This window comes from Oncorhynchus keta, chromosome 37 (assembly GCF_023373465.1).
Source record: "Oncorhynchus keta strain PuntledgeMale-10-30-2019 chromosome 37, Oket_V2, whole genome shotgun sequence".
Lineage (NCBI taxonomy): Eukaryota > Metazoa > Chordata > Actinopteri > Salmoniformes > Salmonidae > Oncorhynchus > Oncorhynchus keta.
Window position 1 is genome coordinate 17,578,629 of NC_068457.1, and position 24,763 is coordinate 17,603,391.

General features: G+C 49.3%; 1 protein-coding gene across 1 annotated transcript in view; it reads left to right on the top strand.

Moving 5' to 3' along the window:
- LOC127916700 (phospholipid phosphatase 2-like) overlaps nucleotides 1-24,187 on the top strand; it is a 53,638-nt gene extending 29,451 nt beyond the window's left edge. Inside the window, exons 2-7 of the mRNA XM_052499371.1 lie at nucleotides 16,551-16,702; nucleotides 16,969-17,055; nucleotides 17,186-17,361; nucleotides 17,446-17,503; nucleotides 17,699-17,875; nucleotides 20,277-24,187. Of these exons, the coding sequence (XP_052355331.1) occupies nucleotides 16,551-16,702; nucleotides 16,969-17,055; nucleotides 17,186-17,361; nucleotides 17,446-17,503; nucleotides 17,699-17,875; nucleotides 20,277-20,519 (893 nt within the window). The 3' untranslated portion in view covers nucleotides 20,520-24,187. The remainder of the gene's footprint in view (nucleotides 1-16,550; nucleotides 16,703-16,968; nucleotides 17,056-17,185; nucleotides 17,362-17,445; nucleotides 17,504-17,698; nucleotides 17,876-20,276) is intronic.
- Nucleotides 24,188-24,763: the final 576 nt, after the last annotated feature.

Below are 24,763 nucleotides of genomic sequence, written 5' to 3' on the forward strand. Positions count from 1 at the left end.
CGTTCAGTTACGTATTGCTCCTCTCTCTTTCTCCACCCCTCTCTCTTTCTCCCACCCCTCTCTCTCTTTCTCCCACCCCTCTCTCTTTCTCCCCCCCTCTCTCTTTCTCTCCACCTCTCTCTCTTTCTCTCCCACCCCTCTCTCCTTTCTCTCTCTCTCTCTCCCACCCCTCTCTCTCTCTCTCTTTCCACCTCTCTCTTTCTCCACCCCTCTCTCTTTCTCCACCCCTCTCTCTTTCTCCCACCCCTCTCTCTTCCACCCCTCTCTCTCTCTCTCCCACCCCTCTCTCTCTCTTCTCTCTCTCTCCACCCCTCTCTCTTCCACCCCTCTCTCTCTCCCACCCCTCTCTTTCTCCACCTCTCTCCCTCTCCCCCCCCTCTCCTCTCTCCCACCCCTCTCTCTTTCTCCACCCTCTCTTTCTCCCACCCTCTCTCTCTCTCCCCACCCCTCTCTCTCTCTCCCACCCCTCTCTCTTTCTCCCACCCCCTCTCTCTCTCTTTCTCCCCTCTCTCTCTCTCTCTCTCCCTCCCCTTTCTCTCTCTCTCTTCTCCCACCTCTCTCTCTCTTCTCTCCCACCCTCTCTCTCTTTCTCCCACCCCTCTCTTTCTCCTCTCTCTTTCTCCCACCCCTCTCTTTTCTCCACCCCTCTCTCTCTTTTCCCACCCCTCTCTCTCCCTTCTCCACCCCTCTCTCTCTCCCACCCCTCTCTCTCTCTCTCCCACCCCTCCCTCTCTCCCACCTCTCTCTCCCACCCCTCTCTCTTTCTCTCTCTTTCTCTCCCTCTCTCTTTCTCCCATCCCTCTCTCTTTCTCCCATCCCTCTCTCTTTCTCCCTCCCCTCTCTCTTTCTCCCATCCCTCTCTCTTTCTCCCACCCTCTCTCTTTCTCCCATCCCTCTCTCTCTCTCTCCCACCCCTCTCTCTTTCTCCCACCCCTCTCTCTTTCTCCCACCCCTCTCTCTTTCTCCCACCCCTCTCTCTTTCTCCCACCCCTCTCTCTCTCTCCACCCCTCTCTCTTTCTCCACCCCTCTCTCTTTCTCCCCCCCCTCTCTCTTTCTCCCATCCCTCTCTCTTTCTCCCACCCCTCTCTTTCTCCCACCCCTCTCTCTTTCTCCCATCCCTCTCTCTTTCTCCCATCCCTCTCTCTTTCTCCCATCCCTCTCTCTTTCTCCCATCCCTCTCTCTTCCCACCCCTCTCTCTTTCTCCCACCCCTCTCTCTCTCTTTCTCTCCCTCTCTCTCTCTTCCCACCCCTCTCTCTCTCTCCACCCCTCTCCTCTTCTCCACCCCTCTCTCTTTCTCCCACCCCTCTCTCTCTCTCTCTCTTTCTCCCCCCCTCTCTCTCCACCCCCTCTCTCTCTCCCACCCCTCTCTCTCTCCACCCCTCTCTCTTTCTCCACCCTCTCTCTCTCTCTCCCACCCCCTCTCTCTCTCTCCACCCCTCTCTCTTCCCACCCCTCTTCCTCCCCCCTCTCTCTTTCTCTCCCACCCCTCTCTCTCTCTCCCACCCCTCTCTCTTTCTCCCACCCCTCTCTCTTTCTCCCCCTCTCTCTTTCTCTCCACCCCTCTCTCTCTCTCTCACCCCTCTCTCTCTCTCTCCCACCTCTTTCTCTCTCTCTCTCCACCTCTCTCTCTCTCCCACCTCTCTCTCTCTCCCACCCTCTCTCTTTCTCCCACCCCTCTCTCTTTCTCTCTCTCTCTCTCCCACCCCCTCTCTCTCTCTCCCACCCCTCTCTCTCTCTCCACCCCTCTCTCTCTCTCCCACCCCTCTCTCTCTCTCCCACCCCTCTCTCTCTCTCCCACCCCTCTCTCTCTCTCCCACCCCTCTCCTCTCCCACCCCTCTCTCTCTCCCACCCCTCTCTTTCTCCCACCCCTCTCTTTCTCTTTCTCCACCCCTCTCTTTCTCCCACCCCTCTCTCTTTCTCCCACCTCTCTCTTCTCTCCACCCCTCTCTCTCTCTCCCACCCCTCTCTCTCTCTCTCCCACCCCTCTCTCTCTCTCCCACCCCTCTCTCTCTCTCCCACCCCTCTCTCTCTCTCCCACCCCCTCTCTCTCTTTCTCCCACCCTCTCTCTCTCCCTCTCCCCCTCTCTCTCTCTCCCACCCCTCTCTCTCTCTCCCACCCCTCTCTCTCTCCCACCCCTCTCTCTCTCTCTCCCCTCTCTCTTTCTCTCCCTCTCTCTTTCTCCCACCCCTCTCTCTTTCTCACCCCTCTCTCTCTCCCACCCCTCTCTCTCTCTTCCCACCCTCCTCTCCTCTCTCTCTCACCCCTCTCTCTTTCTCCCACCTCTCTCTCTCCCACCCCTCTCTCTCCCAAACCTCTCTCTTTCTCCCACCCCCTCTCTTTCTCCCACCCCTCTCTCTCTTCTCCCACCCTCTCTCTCTCTCTCCACCCCTCTCTCTCTCTCTTCTCCCCCTCTCTCTCTCTCCACCCCTCTCCCTCTCTCTCTCTTTCTCCCACCCTCTCTCTTCCCACCCCTCTCTCTCTCTTTTCTCTTTCTCCCACCCCTCCTCTCTCTCTCTCTCTCTCTCTCTCTTCCCACCCCCTCTCTCTCTCCCACCCCTCTCTCTCTCTCCCACCCCTCTCTCTTTCTCTCCACCCCTCTCTCTCTCCCACCCCCTCTCTCTCTCCCACCCCTCTCTCTCTCTCCCACCCCTCTCTCTCTCTCCCACCCCTCTCTCTCTCCCACCCCTCTCTCTCTCTCCCACCCACCCCTCTCTCTCTCTCCCACCCTCTCTCTCTCCTCTCTCTCTCCCACCCCCCTCTCTCTCTCTCCCACCCCTCTCTCTCTCTCCCACCCTCTCTCTCTCTCCCACCCCCTCTCTCTCTCTCCCACCCCTCTCTCTCTCTCCCACCCCTCTCTCTCTCCCTCTCCTCTCTCCACCCCTCTCTCTTTCTCCCACCCCTCTCTCTCTCTTCTCTTTCCTCTCTCTTTCTCTCTCTCCCACCCCTCTCTCTCTCTCCCACCCCTCTCTCCTCTCTCCCACCCCTCTCCCACCTCTCTCTCTCCACCTCTCTCTCTCTCCCACCCCCTCTCTCTCTCTCTCCCACCCTCTCTCTCTCTCCCACCCCTCTCTCTCTCTCCTCTCCTCTCTCTCTCTCTCTCCCACCCCCTCTCTCTCTCCCACCCCCTCTCACCCCCTCTCTCTCTCTCTCTCCCACCCCTCTCTCTCTCCACCCCTCTCTCTTTCTCCCCCCCTCTCTCTCTCTCCCACCCTCTCTCTCTCCCCCTCTCTCTCTCTCCCTCCCTCTCTCTCTCTCCCCTCCCTCTCTCCCACCCCTCTCTCTCTCCACCCCTCTCTCTCTCTCCCACCCCTCTCTCTCTCTCCACCTCTCTCTCTCCACCACCCCTCTCTCTCTCACCCCCCTCTCCCACCCCTCTCTCTCTCTCTCCCACCCCTCTCTCTCTCTCCCAACCCCTCTCTCTCTCTCTCTCTCTCTCTCCTCTCCCACCCCTCTCTCTTCCCACCCCCTCTCTCTCTCCACCCCTCTCTCTCTCTCCCACCCTCTCTCTCTCTCCCACCCCTCTCTCTCCCACCCTCTCTCCCACCCCTCTCTCCCACCCCTCTCTCTCTCTCCACCCCTCTCTCTTTCTCCCACCCTCTCTCTTTCTCTCTTCTCACCCCTCTCTCTTTCTCCCACCCTCCCACCCCTCTCTCTCTCTCCCACCCCTCTCTCTCTCTCCCACCCCCTCTCCTCTCTCCCCCTCTCTCTCTCCCACCCCTCTCTCTTTCTCCCACCCCCTCTCTCCCACCCCTCTCCCACCCCTCTCTCTTTCTCCCACCCCCTCTCTTTCTCACCCCTCTCTCTCTCCCACCCTCTCTCTCTCTCCCCCCCTCTCTCTCTCTCCCACCCCCTCTCTCTCTTCCCCCCTCTCTCTCTCTCTCTCTCCCACCCCTCTCTCTCTCCCCCTCTCTCTCTCTCCACCCCTCTCTCTCTCTCCCACCCTCTCTCTCTCCCACCCCCTCTCTCTCTCCCACCCCTCTCTCTCTCCCACCCCTCTCTCTCTCCCACTCTCTCTCTCCCACCCCTCTCTCTCTCTCCACCCCCTCTCCTCTCTCCCACCCTCTCTCTTTCTCCACCCCTCTTCTCTCCCACCCCTCTCTCTCTCCCACCCCTCTCTCTCTCTCCCACCCCCCTCTCTCTCTCTCCCACCCCTCTCTCTCTCTCTCCCACTCTCCCCCTCTCTCTCCCACCCTCTCTCTCCCACCCCCTCTCTCTCCCACCTCCTCTCTCCCACCCCCTCTCTCTCTCCCCCTCTCTCTCTCCCACCCCTCTCTCTCTCTCCCCTCTCTCTCTCTCCCACCCCTCTCTCTCCCACCCCTCTCTCTCTCTCCCACCCCCTCTCTCTCCCACCCCCTCTCTCTCTCCCACCCCTCTCTCTTTCTCCCACCCCTCTCTCTCTCTCCCTCCCTCTTTCTCTCCCCTCTTTCTCTCTCCCCCCTCTCTCTCTCCCACCCCCTCTCTTTCTCCCCCCCTCTTCTCTCTCTCTCCCTCTCCCTCTCTCTCTCTCCCACCCCTCTCTCTCTCTCCCCCCTCTCTCTCTCCCACCCCTCTCTCTCTCTCTTTCTCCCACCCCTCTCTCTTTCTCTCTCTCTTCTCACCCTCTCTCTCTCTCTCCCACCCCTCTCTCTTTCTCCCACCCTCTCTCTCTCTCCACCCCTCCTCTCTCTCCCACCCCTCTCTCTCTCTCCCTCCCCTCTCTCTCTCTCTCTTTCTCCCCCTCTCTCTCTCTCCCCACCCCTCTCTCTCTCTCCCACCCCTCTCTCTTTCTCACCCCCCTCTCTCCCACCCTCTCTCTCTCTCTCTCCCACCCCTCTCTCTCTCTCCCACCCCTCTCTCTCTCTCTCACCCCCTCTCTCTCTCTCCCACCCCTCTCTCTCTCTCCCACCCCCCCTCTCTCTCTCTCTCACCCCTCTCTCTCTTTTCTCTCACCCCTCTCTCTCTCTCCCACCCCTCCCACCCCTCTCTCTCTCACCACCCTCTCTCTCTCTCACCCCCTCTCTCTCTCCCACCCCTCCCCTCTCTCTCCCACCCTCTCTCCCACCCCCTCTCTCTCTCCCACCCCTCTCTCTCTCTCCCACCTCTCTCTTCCACCCCTCTCTCTCTCCCACCCCTCTCTCTCCCACCCCTCTCTCCCACCCCTCTCTCTCTCTCCCACCCCTCTCTCTCTCTCCCACCCCTCTCTCTCTCCCACCCCCTCTCTCCCACCCCTCTCTCTTTCTCTCCTCTCTCCCACCCCTCTCCTCTCTCTCTCTCTCCCACCCCTCTCTCTTTCTCCCACCCCTCTCTCTCTCTCCCACCCCTCTCTCTTTCTCCCACCCCCCCTCTCTCTTCTCTCCACCCCCTCTCTCTCTCCCACCCCTCTCTCTTTCTCCCACCCTCTCTCTTTCCCACCCCTCTCTCTTTCCCACCCCACCCCTCTCTCTTCTCTCCCACCCCTCTCTCTTTCTCCCACCCCTCTCTCTTTCTCTCCCTCTCTCCACCCCTCTCTCTCTCCACCCCTCTCTTTCTCCCACCCCTCTCTTTCTCCCATCCCCCTCTCTTTCTCCCATCCCCCTCTCTTTCTCCCATCCCCCTCTCTTTCTCCCATCCCTCTCTCTCTCTCCCACCCCTCTCTCTTCTCCCACCCCTCTCTCTTTCTCCCACCCCTCTCTCTTTCTCCCATCCCTCTCTCTCTCCCACCCCTCTCTCTTTCTCCCCCCCCTCTCTTTCTCCCATCCCTCTCTCTTTCTCCCATCCCTCTCTCTTTCTTCCACCCCCCTCTCTCTCTTCCACCCCCCTCTCTCTTTCTTCCACCCCTCTCTCTTTCTTCCACCCCTCTTTCTCTGTTTTACTCTTTTCTCCTCTCCTTTGCCTCTTGTCCTTTGCCTTGTTATCACTGCAGACAAAGAAACATTACACACACACAGAGAGAGGCACACTGAGTTATTTCTGCAACACTCTTTTAACAAAAATACCAACCAAACGCCACCAGCACCAAGCACTCTGCTGTTATGTGCATAACACAAAGGCCTAACGTATCCATAATTTCATTTGGACCTTTAGATCGTTCAATATTGACTGGTAATTGTGTGAATGGGACAGATTACTGTTGTAAGACCTGTATACACCCTCTGGAAGAATCTGATTGGCAGACAATGATCATGTTCATTCTAAGGGTCATTCTAAGGCAGCTGCCGTTGCTCTAAGTTATTACTGTTATTTATGTGACTTGGGGTTTGAAGAGCATCTGCATCAAACTATAGACTGATACCAACTGTTGTTGTGTTAGTTTGTTGTTTATCTGTTTCATTTTCTTTGCGCACAGAGTTAAAGATACTCTGCTGCTGTTTTACTGACTCTCTCTCTCACACACACACACATACACCCCCCCCCCCATCTCTCTGTGCCAACTATGTGTGTGTGTGTGAGAGAGAGGGGGGGGGGTTGACCTTTCCTGTGTGGAAAATAACCAGGATTCTGACAGTACAGTGGGATTACTACAGCCATAGAGTACTGATCCTCTTCCTGCACTGTCTCCCTATTGGAATCTCTCTATTGTCTAGATTTAATCAGTGTGTGTGTGTGTTGTAGCTTTTGGATGTGACTAGTAGGACAGTCTGGAGAATAACAGGAACACTTCTCAGGTCCCTCCTTCCTGTGAGGTCAAAGGTCAAGAGGAAGTTGATCATGTGTCATATCTCACCAGACATTCCTCCATGTTTGTTTTCTCTGGGAGAAATCTGGAACTTTCTATCAACCAGATGAGAAACAATGTTATCCAATGTTCTTTCTCTCTGTCCGTGCTGTCCATTCTGTTACTGAAGACCCCCCCCCCCCCTCAGCCCAGATAACTGTGTGGGGCGGGGGGTTAAAGAAGACTGACTATGGACTCTGCTTCCTGTATCTGCCACTGGACACAAACGCCCAGCCCTCTGAGTCTGTGCCACATCGCTGTTCTTTCTACATCTCTGAGGAAGGTCAAGATGTGTGCTACAAACTAACCTCTTCCTGAAGATAATGCTTGAATCCGTTTTCCTTTGGGTTCATTAAAACATCTCCAGTACCACTGGATCCCAGATACGGGTCGTCGCCAGTTCTGTTACAATATATGCCATTCCGTGTTACCACGTTGTCTTAATAGTGTTGGTTTTCAATCTTTCATCTATTTATTCACACACTCCCCTTTCTCCTTCCTTTTTTAAAAATCAAATCCAGCTCAGCCCACTCTCTGGAGAGAGGAACAATAATGATCTTGGTTCAACTCAAACCTTGGCTACAATAACAATGTAGCAGAAACCTTACTGGAATAAAACTGGAGATGACTCAAATTCTATGTTTGTGTGTTTATTTCTCTGGCACTGCAGCAGAGTGCTACACACATGCTCACTTCATCCTCTCCCTAACCACTACTCTCCAGAGAGCTGTCTTATCTAACTGTTATCCTAGCACTCTACAATGTCGACATGACTTCAAAGTAAATACCAGTTAGTACACATCATCCTAACCACTACTCTCCAGAGAGTTGTCTTATCTGTTATCCTAGCACCATACAAAGTCGACATGACTTTAAAGTAAATACCAGTTAGTACACTTCAAAGTGTCCGAGTGCGTGCTTGACCTAGCGAATTAAGGTTGACCAAATAGTCACGCTGTTCATAAGCCGCTGATGAGTGACAATTAGTGGTGGGTCGTTCGCGAACGAGTCGGCTCTTGTAGGTGAACGTTGGGAGCCGGCTCGCATATCAGAAGAGCTGAATCTATTTATAAAAATATACAAAAATTAAAAAATGAATCCTCAAAAGATTTAAATGAATATAATTAACTAATTCAAAGAAGGAAAAATAAACATAATATAGGCCTAAATGCTCAAGCGCACACATTCGCTCTGACTGTCTGCTCAGACTAACAGCCTCACCTGTTGTTCCTGTCAATCAGACACGTAGTGTCAACCAATGCGTGAGGGAGGGCGGAGCCAACTCACTCACAGTCACACACTTAGCAGCTGAGGAGAGAGGAAGGACAGCTGTGGAAACAACAGCTGGAGAATGAGTCTGAAGCACAGTAGCATTTGGATGCATTTTAGTAATGTAGACAATGTTAGAACACAGTGTAGAATTTGCTTAAACAAAATCTCATATAAAGCCGGTTCTACGCACAACCTACACCGTTGTATGCGAACTGTGCACCCAACTGTGAAGCTAGCTGTAGTGGAGCTTCGAGAAACTAGCGGGCCTGCTAGTGATAGTGGTGGAGCCAGAACCTCCACATGTGGAGATGTATCCACTCAGTCAAGTAGGCCTATTCCACAGCAACGCAGTCTTCTATAGACCAGTTTATGCCGAAGTCTATGTCTGTAGCAAAACAAGGCCAAATTGATATTGTATTGGCTTAAATGATTGCCACCGATTTCCAGCTATTTTCGATCGTGGAGGAAAGAGGTTTTTGAAATTATAGCAATAGTCTAAATCCAATGTACACAATTCCAATCATGAAAACCCTTTTCAAAATCACTTATTTCACAACTGTACGAGAGCACACAGGCTTCAGTGCGGGAAAGAGTCCAAAAAGCTACTGCAGTTTGCCTTACCACTGACTGCTGGACATCATGTCGGTTACATGTCACTTCATTGAAGATGGTTTGATGTCTAGCTGTCTTCTGGACTGCTTTGAGTTAAGCGGCAGACACCTCAGAGAACTTGGCAGAGGAACTGTTGAGTGGTCAGAGAATGGCACGTAGATGGAAAAGTGGTCTGTTGTGTTAAAGACAATGCAGCTAACATCACCAAAGCCATTAACATTTTAAAATGGACCCATCATCCATGTCTTGCCCACACAATCAACCTGACTGTAAGAGATGCTCTGAAGGTGATGAAGCCCACTGTGGACAAAATGAAAGCAGCTGTGGAAAACTTCCACAGGAGCACAGTAGGTGCTGAAAAACTAAAGTCTACACAACGCCAGATGGGGATGCCTGAGCTGAGGCCTAAACAAGACTGCACTACAAGGTGGAATTCAACATTTTACATGTTGTAGTGGTTTCTTGAGTCAAAGGATGCCATCATTTCTACCCTGGCCATTGTCAATGCACCTGTTGATGCTCTGACCCAAGAGGAATGGGAGGTGGTGGAGGAGATGTGCAGAGTCCTGGAACCCTTTGAGCAGGTCACTGTGGAGATCAGTGGAGAGAGGTACAGTAAGCAGTTATTACTACATAATTTAATCCAGTATTATATATGTATATGAGCAGTGGTCCTTCTGTAGCTCAGTTGGTAGAGCATGGCGCTTGTAACGCCAGGGTAGTGGGTTCGATTCCCGGGACCACCCATACGTAGAATGTATGCACACATGACTGTAAGTCGCTTTGGATAAAAGCGTCTGCTAAATGGCATATATTATTATTATTATTTAGATGAGAATGTAGTATCAGTAGACAAAACATGAATCTGAACTAATAAGTTACTGTTCTCTCTTTTCAGCTATGTGACAGCTTCAAAAATGATACTCCTGTGTCAGGGTCTGCAGCGAATCACAGCCAACTGCCAGAGAGAAGCAAATGTAACCACAGGACATGTGACAGAGTGGATGGACACCCTATGTTCATCAATGGACTGGAAGTTCCACAGAATATAATATAATCACGTGCTATCAGAAACTGCTGCACTTGACCCCAGGTTTAAGAAGAAAGCCTTCAGTGATGCCAGAGCGATTGATGAGGCTCTTCAAAGAATAACCTCAGCAACAGAGAGGGACAGCCCCAGCAGTCAACTGGGCACCAGGGAGGGACAGCCCCAGCAGTCAACTGGGCACCAGGGAGGGACAGCCCCAGCAGTCAACTGGGCACCAGGGAGGGACAGCCCCAGCAGTCAACTGGGCAACAGGGAGGGACAGCCCCAGCAGTCAACTGGGCAACAGGGAGGGACAGCCCCAGCAGTCAACTGGGCACCAGGGAGGGACAGCCCCAGCAGTCAACTGGGCAACAGGGAGGGACAGCCCCAGCAGTCAACTGGGCACCAGGGAGGGACAGCCCCAGCAGTCAACTGGGCAACAGGGAGGGACAGCCCCAGCAGTCAACTCAACTGGGCAACAGGGAGGGAGCAGTCAACTGGGCAACAGCCCCAGCAGTCAACTGGGAGGGGAGGGACAGCCCCAGCAGTCAACTGGGCAACAGGGAGGGACAGCCCCAGCAGTCAACTGGGCAACAGGGAGGGAGGGACAGCCCCAGCAGTCAACTGGGCAACAGGGAGGACAGACAGTCAACTGGGCAACAGGGAGGGACAGCCCCCAGTCAGTCAAGCCCTGGGCACCAGGGAGGGACAGCCCCAGCAGTCAACTGGGCAACTGGGCAACTGGGCAACAGGGAGGGACAGCCCCAGCAGACTGGGACAGCCCCAGCAGTCAACTGGGCAACAGGGAGGGACAGCCCCAGCAGTCAACTGGGCAACAGGGAGGGACAGCCCCAGCAGTCAACTGGGCAACAGGGAGGGACAGCCCCAGCAGTCAACTGGGCAACAGGGAGGGACAGCCCCAGCAGTCAACTGGGCAACAGGGAGGGACAGCCCCAGCAGTCAACTGGGCAACAGGGAGGGACAGCCCCAGCAGTCAACTGGGCAACAGGGAGGGACAGCCCCAGCAGTCAACTGGGCAACAGGGAGGGACAGCCCCAGCAGTCAACTGGGCAACAGGGAGGGACAGCCCCAGCAGTCAACTGGGCAACAGGGAGGGACAGCCCCAGCAGTCAACTGGGCAACAGGGAGGGACAGCCCCAGCAGTCAACTGGGCACCAGGGAGGGACAGGGAGGGACAGCCCCACTGGGCAGTCAGCCTGGGCAACAGGGAGGGACAGGACTGGGACAGGGAGGGACAGCCCCAGCAGTCAACTGGGCAACAGGGAGGGACAGCCCCAGCAGTCAACTGGGCAACAGGGAGGGACAGCCCCAGCAGTCAACTGGGCAACAGGGAGGGACAGCCCCAGCAGTCAACTGGGCAACAGGGAGGGGGACAGCCCCAGCAGTCAACTGGGCAACAGGGAGGGACAGCCCCAGCAGTCAACTGGGCAGGGAGGGACAGGCAGTCAACTGGGCAACAGGGAGGGACAGCCCCAGCAGTCAACTGGGCAACAGTCAACTGGGAGGGAGGGACAGCCCCAGCAGTCAACTGGGCAACAGGGAGGGACAGCCCCAGCAGTCAACTGGGCAACAGGGAGGGACAGCCCCAGCAGTCAACTGGGCAACAGGGAGGGACAGCCCCAGCAGTCAACTGACTGGGATGGACAGCCCCAGCAGTCAACTGGGCAACAGGGAGGGACAGCCCCAGCAGTCAACTGGGCAACAGGGAGGGACAGCCCCAGCAGTCAACTGGGCATCATTATTCTATTATGTTGTTCAGATTGTATTCGTTTTGAATTGTTACATTTATATACACTTTGTTTGTATACATTAAAACAGTTATACTTTAAATGCACATGTTTTAATAACATTATTTTACATAACAAACCAATGCATTTTTAAATACATTGTGGTTAATTAAGGTAGAGTATGATTTAATTAGAATTGTTTAAACACCAATCATATTCAAACTATCGCAAACTGTTTGACTTGAAAAAATACAAAACATATTTTTTTAAAGGTCCGGCTCACTGAAAAGAGCCGGAATGCATCACTCGTGACAATGTGAGCAGGGCGGGCGCCAGAAGGAATCAGTTGGACTGGCGTTAGGTTTTTATAGGCGGGCCCGTTTTTTTTCACGAGACCTCCTGTGTGCACGCACTTGCGCCTTCACACATTTTGTTAATGTGTTTTATGATAAAGACAGCTTGTGAGTTTCAAGTTTTGGGAAGCTTACAAGTTATCCTACAATTTCTACCTGTTCTGATTATTTTAATACTGTGTACATTTTCGTGGAACAGTTTCATTTCAATAATGTTTTTCGTTTCTCAAAATTATTGTCACACGGTTAATCTTAATTTAAATAAGACAAATCTAGACATTTAAATTAAACTAATACAAGAGCACCAGCCTTTGCCATATGGACACAGCCTGCACCGTGATCCATTGGAAGAAATGAGCACATGGAACTAAAAGAGAACCTATAGGCCAATGCTACAGTAGGCTTATTTTATTTAACATTTTATTTAACTAGGCAAATTATTTAAGAACAAATTCTTATTTACAATCACGGCCAACCCCGGTCAAAACCGAACGACACTGGGCCAATTGTGCTCACGTCCGGATGTGATGCAGCCTGGATTCGAACCAGGTACTGCAGTGACGCCTCTCGGGAGCCCCTATAACTTTCACCATCAACTAAGTAAAATACATACGCCTAAATCTGACAAATTAAAACAGTATAAAATATCCTGATGAAAATTCAGGTTATTTCAATTGCATTAATCTATACTCTGCCTGTCTGCCTCTCAATCTGTCTTGTTTTGCGCTATGGGTAATGAAGTGTAACATTGTATCAACTCAGCATGTTGGTGTGCTCAGGCGTGCGCACTCGCTCCATTAACATTATCTGGACAGAAAATCATCATTGCTCACATAGAGCACTCAAAACAAAAGACAGCGAAAAAAAATGGGGGAAAAAATCCTAAAAATATGGTAATGAAATAAACCAAAACTTGTTTCTCACTGTCTTGGTGGAAGAGTGGGGTAACATCTCACAGCAATAACTGGCAAATCTGGTGCAGTCTATGAGGAGGGGAAGTACTGCAGTACCAAATACTGACTTACTTTTGATTTTTACCCCCCCCCCCTGTTCAGGGACACATTATTCCATTTCTGTTAGTCACATGTCTGTGGAACTTGTGAAGTTTATGTCTCAGTTGTTGAATCTTGTTATGTTCATACAAATATTTACACATGTTAAGTATGCTGAAAATAAACAGTTGACAGTGAGAGGACATTTATTTTTTTGCTGAGTTTATATGTAATGGTAAATTGATACAAATAAACAATTGAAGGGCAAACTATTCTGGAGAGCTGATTGCATGCATTCTGGAGAGAGAAGCCCATATCTCCGTCACACACTCCTCCCCTTCTTCTTGTCTCAACATTTTAAATTATACTCAAGACACATTCTAGATGATTTACGCTAAAGCCTATTGCCACACTCACTGCCCAAATTGCTTGCTTCTGAAATAGGCATAGGCCTATGCACTTGTGATGTGAAACAATCCACTATTGTTTAAAAATCAAATAAAAAATTATCATCATCTATGGCTAAGTCAAGCTGTCTGGTAAAGTACTTTGAATTATTTTATTTAGACCGAATAATTATAATTTTACTTTAGGGGAAGCCAGAATCTGAGCAGTGCGCTGTGCACCCGTCAATTTCCCTTTGTAGTTCGCAAGTGGATGAAACCAGATCTGGATATAATGACGAGATGCTCGTGTCTCCCTCCTAACAATTTGAGTCGTTGTCCCAAAGGCAGGAATGCAGGCGACAAGCTGGGTCTGCATGATACAGAAAGTAACCAGAGCCCTTCCCTTTCTCCACATGTTGTTAGGTTACAGCCTTATTCTAAAATTGATTACATTTAATGTTTTTCCTCATCAATCTACACCATACCCCATAATACCCCATAATGACAAGGCGAAAACAGTGTTTTTTGAATTTTTTGGACATTTTGTTTTCAAATGTACATAAGTATTCAGACCCTTCGCTATGAAACTCCAAATTGATCTCAGGTGCATCCTGTTCCCATTGATCATCCTTGTTTCTACAACTTGATTGGAGTCCACCTATGGTAAATGCAATTGATTTGGACATGATTTGCGAAGGCACACACCTGTCTATATTAGGTCCCACAGTTGACAATGCATGTCAGAGAAAAAACCAAGCCATGAGGTCGAAGGAATTGTCCGTAGAGTCCCGAGACACAATTGTGTCGAAGCACCGACCTGAGGAAGGGTACCAAAAAATGTCTGCAGCATTGAAGATCCACAGGAACACAGTGGCCCCATCATTCTTGAATGGAAGAAGTTTGGATCCACCAAGACTCGTCCTAGAGCTGGCCGCCCGGCCAAACTGAGCAAACAGGGAAAAAGGGCCTTGGTCAGGGAGGTCACTCTGACAGAGCTCTAGGGTTCCTCCGTGGAGATGGGAGAACCTTCCAGAAGGACAACCATCTCTGCAGCACTCCACCAATCAGGCCGTTATGGTAGAGTGGCCAGAGGGAAGCCACTCCTCAGTGAAAGGCACATGACAGCCCACTTGGGGTCAGAATCTGTGGTCTGATGAAACCAAGATTGAAGTCTTTGGCCTGAATGCCAAACGTCACGTCTGGAGGAAACCTGGCACCATCCCTACGGTGATGTATGGTGGTGTCAGCATCCTGCTGTGAGGATATTTTTCAGTGGCAGGGACTGGGAGACTAGACAGGATCGAGGGAAAGATGAATGGAGCATAGTACAGCGAGAAAAATATTTAATACATTTGCAAAATAGTAAGAAAAAAACAGTTTTATGCTTTGTCAATATGGGGTATTGTGTGTTGATTGATGAGGGGAAAACAATTTAATCCATTTTAGAATACAGCTGTAATGTAACAAAATGTGGAAAAAGCCAAGGGGTCTGAATCATTTTCGAATGCACTTTATTATACCCATAGAAACACAGCCATGCAATCTCCATAGACAAACATTGGCAGTTAAACGGCCTTACTGAAAAGCTCAGTGACTTTCAATGTGGTTCCAAAAAGTCAGTTTGTCAAATTTCTGTGCTGCTGGAGCTGCCCAGGTCAACTGTAAGTGCTGTTATTGTGAAGTGGAAACGTCTGGGAGCAACAACGGCTCAGCCGCAAAGTGGTAGGCCACACAAGCACACAGAACGAGACTGCTGAGTGCTAAAGCACATAAAACATTGTCTGTCCTCTATTTGCAATACTCACTACTGAGTTCCAAACTGCCAGCACAAGAACTGTTTGTCAGGAGCTTCCTGAAATGGGTTTCCATGACCGAACAGCTGTATTTCTGTCTGTAATGAAGCCATTTTGTGGGGGAACACTAATTCGGAATGGGAGGGCCTGGCTCCCAAGTTGGTGGGCCTATGCCCTCCCAGGCCCACCCATGGCTGTTCCATTGCCCACTCATGTGAAATGCATAGATTAGAGCCAAATGTATTTATTTCAATTGACTGATTTCCTTCTATGAACTGTTTACTCAGGAAAATCTTTGAAATTGTTGCATGTTGCATTTTATATTTTTGTTCAGTATATGACTGGTGGAAGTTCAGTCTGCATCAGGGGAGCATGTTGTCTAGTGACAGGGTTCATGAAAACAGGAGAAAAAAACCCATTGTCCTGTCAGATTTGAGTGTGTGTGTGTTTGCACACCATTGTGTTGTCAGTTGAGACAGTTTTATAGTCTATCCTGGTGCCAGTCTCTGCTCCGGTCTGTGAGTCACTGAACTATGGGGGGAGAGCGAAGGAGGGAAAGAAAGAGGTGGTGAGGTTTGAATGTGGTAAAGAGAGGAGAAAGGTTAAAGGAAAAGTCCATGGTCTCTTCTGTGAGAGATCAGTTTAAGGGAATTTCTCATGGTAACTTTGGGACATTCATCTCTCTCTCTCTCTGTCTGTCTCTCTCTGTCTCTGTGTGTGTGTGTGTGTGTGTGTGTGTGTGTGTGTGTGTGTGTGTGTGTGTGTGTGTGTGTGTGTGTGTGTGTGTGTGTGTGTGTGTGTGTGTGTGTGTGTGTGTGTGTGTGTGTGTGTGTGTGTTTGTGTGTCTGGTAGTCCGCTCCCATGCCCTTGTCAGCAGGGCTCAGTGGTGAATGTTTAAGGCTGTTACGCTGTTTGGCATATCTATGGTGATGGATGTGTGTGCATGCATGAGCATCACAGCGCACACAGTATCTAAACCCAGAGGCCCAACGATGCAAAATTTCCAGGAACGCTTCGTGATGCAGACTCGACAGACCAGACAGGGGTTTGGGAAGTCAATGGGAGAATTCAGAAATTCTTCCTTTGCCGTTAATATTCTCTAAATCGAAAGGCACAACCTAGATGTCTTAAGTAGCTGAAGATGTTACTCCAATCTTGTGTGAAAGTGACAAACTGACATGTTTTCATTTTGGTGTAAAATAACTTTAAATCTAAGGAGGGCCTTTGATTTGACGGCCTGCTAATGCGCAGTTCGGAGCGAGACGATCGTTAGACCCGATGAAGTTTCTGAGCTTAGCTAGCCAACGTTGCCATGACATCGCCTCCAAGCGTGATTGGGGATTTCTATTGGAGAAGCCGTTTCTAGGCATGGTCAACTATAGAATCTTTGGAGCGCGTGTGTGTGTGGTGTTAGCTAGCAGCTTCCTCCCCAGGGGACCGAGGTCACTGATATACTGCTGACCAATAAGTGCCTCGATGTGCCTTCACATGCCCATGTATTGTTCACAGTTCCTGTCCAGCTGATAGATTTAAACATGTCTGTCAGAGCCTGTTGAGCTGCTTCTTGAACCTCAATCTCACCGAGGCAGAGACAAGTTCAGCACCATGTTGATACTGTCTCCCTTGACCCACTCTGACACCCCTCCTCTCTCTCCCTCTACCCTTCCTATCGCTCTCCCCTCTTCCCAGCGGCCCTTCCGTCAGCGGTCTTGACGTTAATGTTCAGCCCGTACCAGAGGGGTATCTACTGTGATGACGAGAGCATCAGATATCCTTACAGAAGAGACACCATCTCCCACAGGGCAATGGCTGCAGTCACCATCCCCTCCTCCATAGTCATAGTAAGTTTGATGAACAACTATATGGTTATGGCACGCTATGGTACGAGTTTACCTCTGCTATGGTACAAGTTTACCTCTGCTATGGTACAAGTTTACCTCTGCTATGGTACGAGTTTACCTCTGCTATGGTACGAGTTTACCTCTGCTATGGTACGAGTTTACCTCTGCTATGGTACGAGTTTACCTCTGCTATGCTATGAGTTTACCTCTGCTATGGTACGAGTTTACCTCTGCTATGCTATGAGTTTGCCTCTCTCTCTCCATAGATAACTACAGGAGAAGCGTACCTGGTGTACTCCAAGCGTCTCCACTCCAACTCTAACTTTAACCAGTACATGTCAGCTCTCTACAAGGTCAGTTGGAACACGGGTCATAGTTTTGGGCTGACAATATGTGGTCTTAGCTCAGATTGGCTTGCTGCCTCTTCCCAATTTCATTGGTTCGTGAAAGGGGTTAGATTGGCCTGTGCTGTGCCTCTACTAGGTGGTGGGGACCTTTCTGTTTGGAGCAGCTGTGAGCCAATCACTGACTGACCTGGCCAAGTTCACCATTGGCAGGCCACGCCCTAACTTCCTGTCTGTGTGTAATCCCACGGTGTGTTCTGGGTACATGCTGCAACTCAACTGTACCGGCAACCCTCGAAACGTCACTGAGTCCAGGTCTGTGTGTCTTTCTGTCTGTCTGTCCGTCTGTCTTCTCTTGCTATGTGATGCAACGTCAACATGTTTCTCTCTGTGTTCCAGATTGTCGTTTTACTCCGGACACTCTGCCTTCGGGATGTACAGCATGCTGTTTCTAGCAGTGAGTGTTTTTTATTTGAGTGAGTTTCATACACACGTGAGATGACGATTAATGTGTGTGTGTGTGTGTGTGTGTGTGTGTGTGTGTGTGTGTGTGTGTGTGTGTGTGTGTGTGTGTGTGTGTGTGTGTGTGTGTGTGTGTGTGTGTGTGTGTGTGTGTGTGTGTGTGTGTGTGTGTGTGTGTGTGTGTGTGTAGTTGTATGTGCAAGCACGTATGCAGGGGAAGTGGACTCGTCTGGTCAGACCCACAGTGCAGTTCTTCCTCGTGGCGTTTGCGTTGTACGTTGGATACACACGGGTTAGCGACTACAAACACCACTGGAGCGACGTACTGGTGGGACTGCTGCAGGGAACTCTCATCGCTGTGCTCAACGTGAGTGTGTGTGTAGGGGGTTGTAGGAGGTGTGTGTCTAGGAGGTTGTAGGAGGTGTGTGTGTAGGGGGTTGTAGGAGGTGTGTGTGTAGGGGGTTGTAGGAGGTGTGTGTGTAGGGGGTTGTAGGAGGTGTGTGTCTAGGAGGTTGTAGGAGGTGTGTGTGTAGGGGGTTGTAGGAGGTGTGTGTAGGGGGTTGTAGGAGGGTGTGTCTAGGAGGTTGTAGGAGGTGTGTGTGTAGGGGTTGCAGGAGGTGTGTGTGGGGGTTGCAGGAGGTGTGTGTGTAGGGGGTTGTAGGAGGTGTGTGTGTAGGGGGTTGTAGGAGGTGTGTGTGTAGGGGGTTGTAGGAGGTGTGTGTCTAGGAGGTTGTAGGAGGTGTGTGTGTAGGGGGTTGTAGGAGGTGTGTGTGTAGGGGGTTGTAGGAGGTGTGTGTGTAGGGGGTTGTAGGAGGTGTGTGTGTAGGGGTTGTAGGAGGTGTGTGTGTAGGGGGTTGTAGGAGGTGTGTGTGTAGGGGGTTGTAGGAGGTGTGTGTCTAGGGGGTTGTAGGAGGTGTGTGTCTAGGGGGTTGTAGGAGGTGTGTGTCTAGGGGGTTGTAGGAGGTGTGTGTCTAGGGGGTTGTAGGAGGTGTGTGTCTAGGTGGTTGTAGGAGGGTGTGTCTAGGGGTTGTAGGAGGTGTGTGTGTAGGGGTTGTAGGGGTGTGTGTGTAGGGGGTTGTAGGAGGTGTGTGTCTAGGGGGTTGTAGGAGGTGTGTGTCTAGGGGGTTGTAGGAGGTGTGTGTCTAGGGGTTGTAGGAGGTGTGTGTGGGGGTTGTAGGAGGTGTGTGTGTAGGGGGTTGTAGGAGGTGTGTGTCTAGGGGGTTGTAGGAGGTGTGTGTTCTAGGGGTTGTAGGAGGGTGTGTCTAGAGGGTTTTAGGAGGTGTGTGTCTAGGGGTTGTAGGAGGTGTGTGTAGGGGGTTGTAGGAGGTGTGTGTCTAGAGGGTTTTAGGAGGTGTGTGTCTAGGGGTTGTAGGAGGTGTGTGTCTAGGGGTTGTAGGAGGTGTGTGTCTAGGGGGTTGTAGGAGGTGTGTGTCTAGGGGTTGTAGGAGGTGTGTGTCTAGGGGGTTGTAGGAGGTGTGTGTAGGGGGTTGTAGGAGGTGTGTGTCTAGGGGTTGTAGGAGGTGTGTGTCTAGGGGGTTGTAGGAGGTGTGTGTCTAGGGGGTTGTAGGAGGTGTGTGTCTAGGGGTTGTAGGAGGTGTGTGTCTAGGGGGTTGTAGGAGGTGTGTGTCTAGGGGGTTGTAGGAGGTGTGTGTCTAGGGGGTTGTAGGAGGTGTGTGTCTAGGGGGTTTTAGGAGGTGTGTGTCTAGGGGGTTGTAGGAGGTGTGTGTCTAGGGGGTTGTAGGAGGTGTGTGTAGGGGGTTGTAGGAGGTGTGTGTCTAGAGGGTTTTAGGAGGTGTGTGTCTAGGGGGTTGTAGGAGGTGTGTGTCTAGGGGGTTGTAGGAGGTGTGTGTCTAGGGGGTTGTAGGAGGTGTGTGTAGGGGGTTGTAGGAGGTGTGTGTCTAGGGGTTGTAGGGGGTGTGTGTCTAGGGGGTTGTAGGAGGTGTGTGTCTAGGGGTTGTAGGAGGTGTGTGTAGGGGGTTGTAGGAGGTGTGTGTCTAGAGGGTTTTAGGAGGTGTGTGTCTAGGGGGTTGTAGGAGGTGTGTGTCTAGGGGGTTGTAGGAGGTGTGTGTCTAGGGGGTTGTAGGAGGTGTGTGTCTAGGGGGTTGTAGGAGGTGTGTGTTTGACCATGTCTGACTATTAATGATGAGCAATTAACCCAAATTGTTTGTAATATTTTGGTTTTGGAACAACTAATTGACTGATGTCAGTTCAATTATTTTAATTCCATTTCGGGGGGTTTTCTGTGAGCTCAATGTGCACATTGCACAGTTTCTATACAGATAAATCAGATCAAGCCCGAACTGTGCGATGTAGTAGGGAGTTGTAGTTTCCAGAAAATACATGATCTAAGTGATTGATAGTTGGTATTCAGCAGTCATAAAAGTATGCCTTCTTAACTTTGATGAACTACTAAAATAGTGATTTTGTTAGAAAGCATAGGGACTTGGCATAAAATAATAAAGTTCACAAATAAAACAAATGTAATATACACAACAACCGAGATATTTGATGAAAGTAATGGGAATAAATGCTGGTTAATAAGTGATGAGCAGTAATGGACAGTCACTACCATCATGGGACTTGTATTGTTTTATTCTGTGTAATAACATTTAACCCACAATGCATAATGCATTTCATGTAAATAAATACAAAATTGTGACCGACATCGAAAACGCATTTTTTTCTTCGTAATCGAACTGAAACAGAACCGACCTCAAAAAGCACTAATCTCTCAGCACTACTGACTATAAATGATCCTTTTCTCTCAGGTTTGCTACGTCTCTGATTTCTTTAAGCTCCGCCCCCCTCCTCGCCGCCCACGATCCGAGGCGGCTGAAGACGAACACCTAGAGGCCAAACCTGGCCTGGACCCAGACACACAACTACACAACAACCACTACAATTACACAACTACTTCAGCCCGAACTCAGACTAACAACTACACAACAACCACTGCAACTACACAACAACCTCTACACAACAATCACGGTAACCGTGGGGAAGTGGCGTAGACAGTCATTTGTTGGTGGGTGGGCCTGCAGAAATTTGGGTGGGCAATTATTTTTAATTAAAATGTTTTGTTGTTGGGGAAAGGAGCTAACTTCCTGCAATGTTGCCATTGGGCCAAGAGAGAAATGTACAGTTTTATAGCTGTTTATGAATTCTATCTGATGATGTTTGCATGCTTAAGTGAAAAGACAACAAATAGTAGAGCCCGACCCGTATTGGATTTTTGGGTCCGATACCGATTTTTGGGGAGGGAAAAGTCACAGATTACTGATATCTGTCGATATATTGTTTTTTTAGAGGTTGAATGAAAAACAGACCAAATTGTGCTTCATAGGATCAACAGATACTCTAAATGATGATTTCTTAACTAAATATTATAGTTAACATTATTTAAGAACATTTTATTTGTGGTTTACAGGAGATCCAGTGAATACAAAGCTTGTTTAGTTGACTTTCTTAGGTGCAACTTCAAAATGTCTATGGCAGTGGAAAAGAGGTATGAAAAAGTGTTTGTGCTAAACCACCATAAGGGTGAGTAGATTTACTCGTGTTTTACAGCAGTCAAAGGTCATGGAAACAAACACTTTATGGCAAACTTGCAATGGGAGTACGTAATGACAAGCACAAGCTAGCTGTTCATTACGACAATGTTTTCTTACAGAAACCATATTTACATAACACTGTTATTCAATACAAAATGTATTGGCTATACATTTCAACTACAAATGGCATGCGCTGATGACTGAAAATGTTTATGCATGCAAATTCTTGCTGCACTCGTTTTTGTCACACGTTATAATTTCGCGAGCTAGCTAACATTAGCTACTTATCTCATAATGAAGGCAAGCACATGGCCTGAATGATAGACCTGCGCCAACTGTCTTGTTTTTTGCAGATTGCATATTTCAGAAAACAAACTAAATTAGCCCACTAGCTAACATATTAGGCCCTGACAGTATCGGTCTTCTTTTTGTATCAAGGACGAGTGTTCACTTTGGCACCAGTCCAGTATTGGCACATACGTAGCACAGATTGCTAGCTAGGTAGCTAAGTTTCCCACCCATGCCTACGCCCACCCATGCCTACGCCCACCCATGCCTACGCCAACCCATGCCTACGCCCACCCATGCCTACGCCCACCCATGCCTACGCCCACCCATGCCTACGCCAACCCATGCCTACGCCCACCCATGCCTACGCCCACCCATGCCTACGCCCACCCATGCCTACGCCCCTGCCATGAAGCTGTCTGTGTGAGAGAAGTGTGTATATCAGTGTAGGCTCATTGTATTGGCTGGAATGGAATAAATGGAACGGTATCAAACACATTTATTCCAGTCCAGCCATTACAATGATCCCGTCCTCCGATAGCTTCTCCCACCAGCCGCCACTGGTGTGTATGAGAGGATGTGTATAACCACTCACATGCATTTTAACTTTGTATTTTATTTTAATACAACGTACTAAAAGTATGGCGGATGAAACCGTTTTAGCAGAGAGAAAGACGTACTGTGTAGTTCCCTAGATTTCAATTATGCTAAAAGGAAACACTGAAACACCAGTTTTACATTTTGTTATGATTCATTTATATTTCCTTTGTGCAGCAGCATCAACCAGGTCTTCCTGGTGTGTGTAGTTTTTTTGAGTGTCCTTTTTTTGTTTGTTGCCACCCACCACCAACCTACCTGATTGAACTAGTTGTTAAGACCTTGATTAGCTGAATCGGGTGGGTTAGTGTGCTCATCCTGTAGTTCTCCAGGACGGGGGAAGGCCAACGGTCTGGAGTTCATCGTTAGGCCTACTGATACCTAACATGTCTGTAGAAGACATGCATGTACAGTATATGGAATGTAAAACAGTGTTGCATAGATAATTACTTTCTGTTTATTTCTGTCATATCGCTAAGATTGTAATACCACGACTAGCCCACTGTGATGTTTTTCTTATGTTATTGACGCAACTTGTATTAGTTACTCCAGTTTATTATATATAAAGCTGTGTATAACCTGCCTACCTGCATGTGCACACAGTAGGTCCTGTGAGATCCATGTGCTGCCTTTGAAATGTTATTGATAATCGTCAGTGTGTCAATGATTGAGTCGCTCACTGAGATGTTCTCTGAAAAACACATTGCAGTTCTGCAAAGGGTTAATATATACACTATATAACCAAAAGTATGTGGACACCTGCTCGCCGAACATCTCATTCTGAAATCATGGGCATTAATATGGAGTTGGTCCTCCCTTTGCTGCTATAACAGCCTCCGATCTTCTGGGAAGGCTTTCCACTAGATGTTGGAACATTGCTACGGGGACTTGCTTCCATTCAGCCACCAGCATTAGTGAGGTTGGGCACTGATAGGCGATTATGCCCGGTTTACAGTCGGAGTTACAATTAATCTCAAAGATGTCCGATGGGGTTGAGGTCAGGGCTCTGTGCAGGCCAGTCGTTTCTTCCACACCAATCTCGACAAACCATTTCTGTATGGGCCTCGCCTTGTGCATGGGGGCATTGTCATGCTGAAACAGGAAAGGGCCTTCCCCAAACTGTTGCCACAATGTTGGAAGCACAATTGTCTAGAATGTCATTGATTTCCCTTCACTGGAACAAAAAAAACAGCCCCAGACCATTATTCCTCCTCCACCAAACTTTACAGTTGGCACTATGCATTGGGGCAGGTAGCGTTCTCCTGGCATCTCCCAAACCCAGATTCGTCCGTCGGACTGTCAGATGGTGAAGCGTGATTTATCACTCCAGAGAACGTATTTCCACTGATCCAGAGTCTAATTGCGAGCTTTACACCACTCCAGCTGACGCTTGGCATTGCACATGGTGATCTTAGGCTTGTGTGCTGCTGCTCGGCCATGGAAACACATTTCATGAAGCTCCAGACAAACAGTTATTGTGATGATGTTGCTTCCAGAGGTGGTTTGGAACTCGGTAGTGAGTGTTGCAACCGTGGACAAGCAGTCCAGTTCTGTGAGCTTGTGTGGCCTACCACTTTGTAGTTGAGCCATTGTTTCTCCGAGACATTTCCACTCACAATAACAGCACTTACAGTTGACTGGGGCATCTCTAGCAGGGCAGAAATTTGACGAACTGACTTGTTGAAATGGTGGCATCCTATTATGGTGCCACGTTGAAAGTCACTGAGCTTTTCAGTACAGGCCATTGTTTGTCTATGGAGATTGCATGACTGGGTGTTCAATTTATACACCTGTCAGCACGGGTGTGGCCGAATTCGCAGAATCCACTAATTTGAAGGGGTTTCAACCTACTTTTGGCCATGTAGTGTATTTTATTGTGTTTGTATCCACACTGTATTCCTTAATAAGCTTGTCTGTAACAAACTGAAGCTGCAATCAAATGTGTGTATTTCTTCTTGATGGAAAAGAGAACTTGAGTTTATGGAAGTATTTTTCCTTTATAATCTGACAACTCATGCTGAGACGAAAGTGCATGCAGAACCATAGAGTTGTAGGATGTCTTCAACTTCATGGATTCATCCATGTCATTCACTAGGACTTTCTCAATGTTGGTTGGAGTGAGGGCACACCAGACCCAGTGATGAAGACACTTGCATGTTGTCATATCTTTATTTCAATTGGTTTTGTTTTATTTCTCTGTATTGCTTTTTTTGTAGTTTATGCATAAAGATAAACTAAATGTCCATTGTGCATCTGACTGATTTTTGAAAATGTTTATTAAAGCGTGTGTGTGTGTGTGTGTGTTAGTTGATTCTGTAGCCTAATGAGGGAATAGTTACTGAAAAGGGTGTAGGTATAAATTCCATGTAACTCATCCACAGTTGATATAAAGCCCTAGGCATGATTCCATTTGTTTAGTTTGGGTGGTCCTTGCAGACAAAGACCCTCTTTGCAAACCATTTAGCTGTATACTCTATGTGCTTCCTTGTAAGAACAGACAATGTTATGTTACTGATGGTTTGTACATTTGTGGCTACCAGTGCAGCACCTTCCAGTTGTCACGTTGAGGATAACAGTTGTTGACAACTATAGCATTTCAGCTAGGCCGAACCTTAACCTAATTCTCCTAACCTGCCTAGTTAATTCTCCTAACCTGCTATGTCAGGTATTCTAACCTGAATGTTAAAAAACATCAGTATTGCCACAGCGACATGTTCTTGGATGTACTCAGGTGAAACACTATCCTGTTGACAACAGTGGAAGTCCCAGGATGCTGCAGGCCTGTCCAGACTTGTCTGAGTTGTGGGATAACTCTTGTC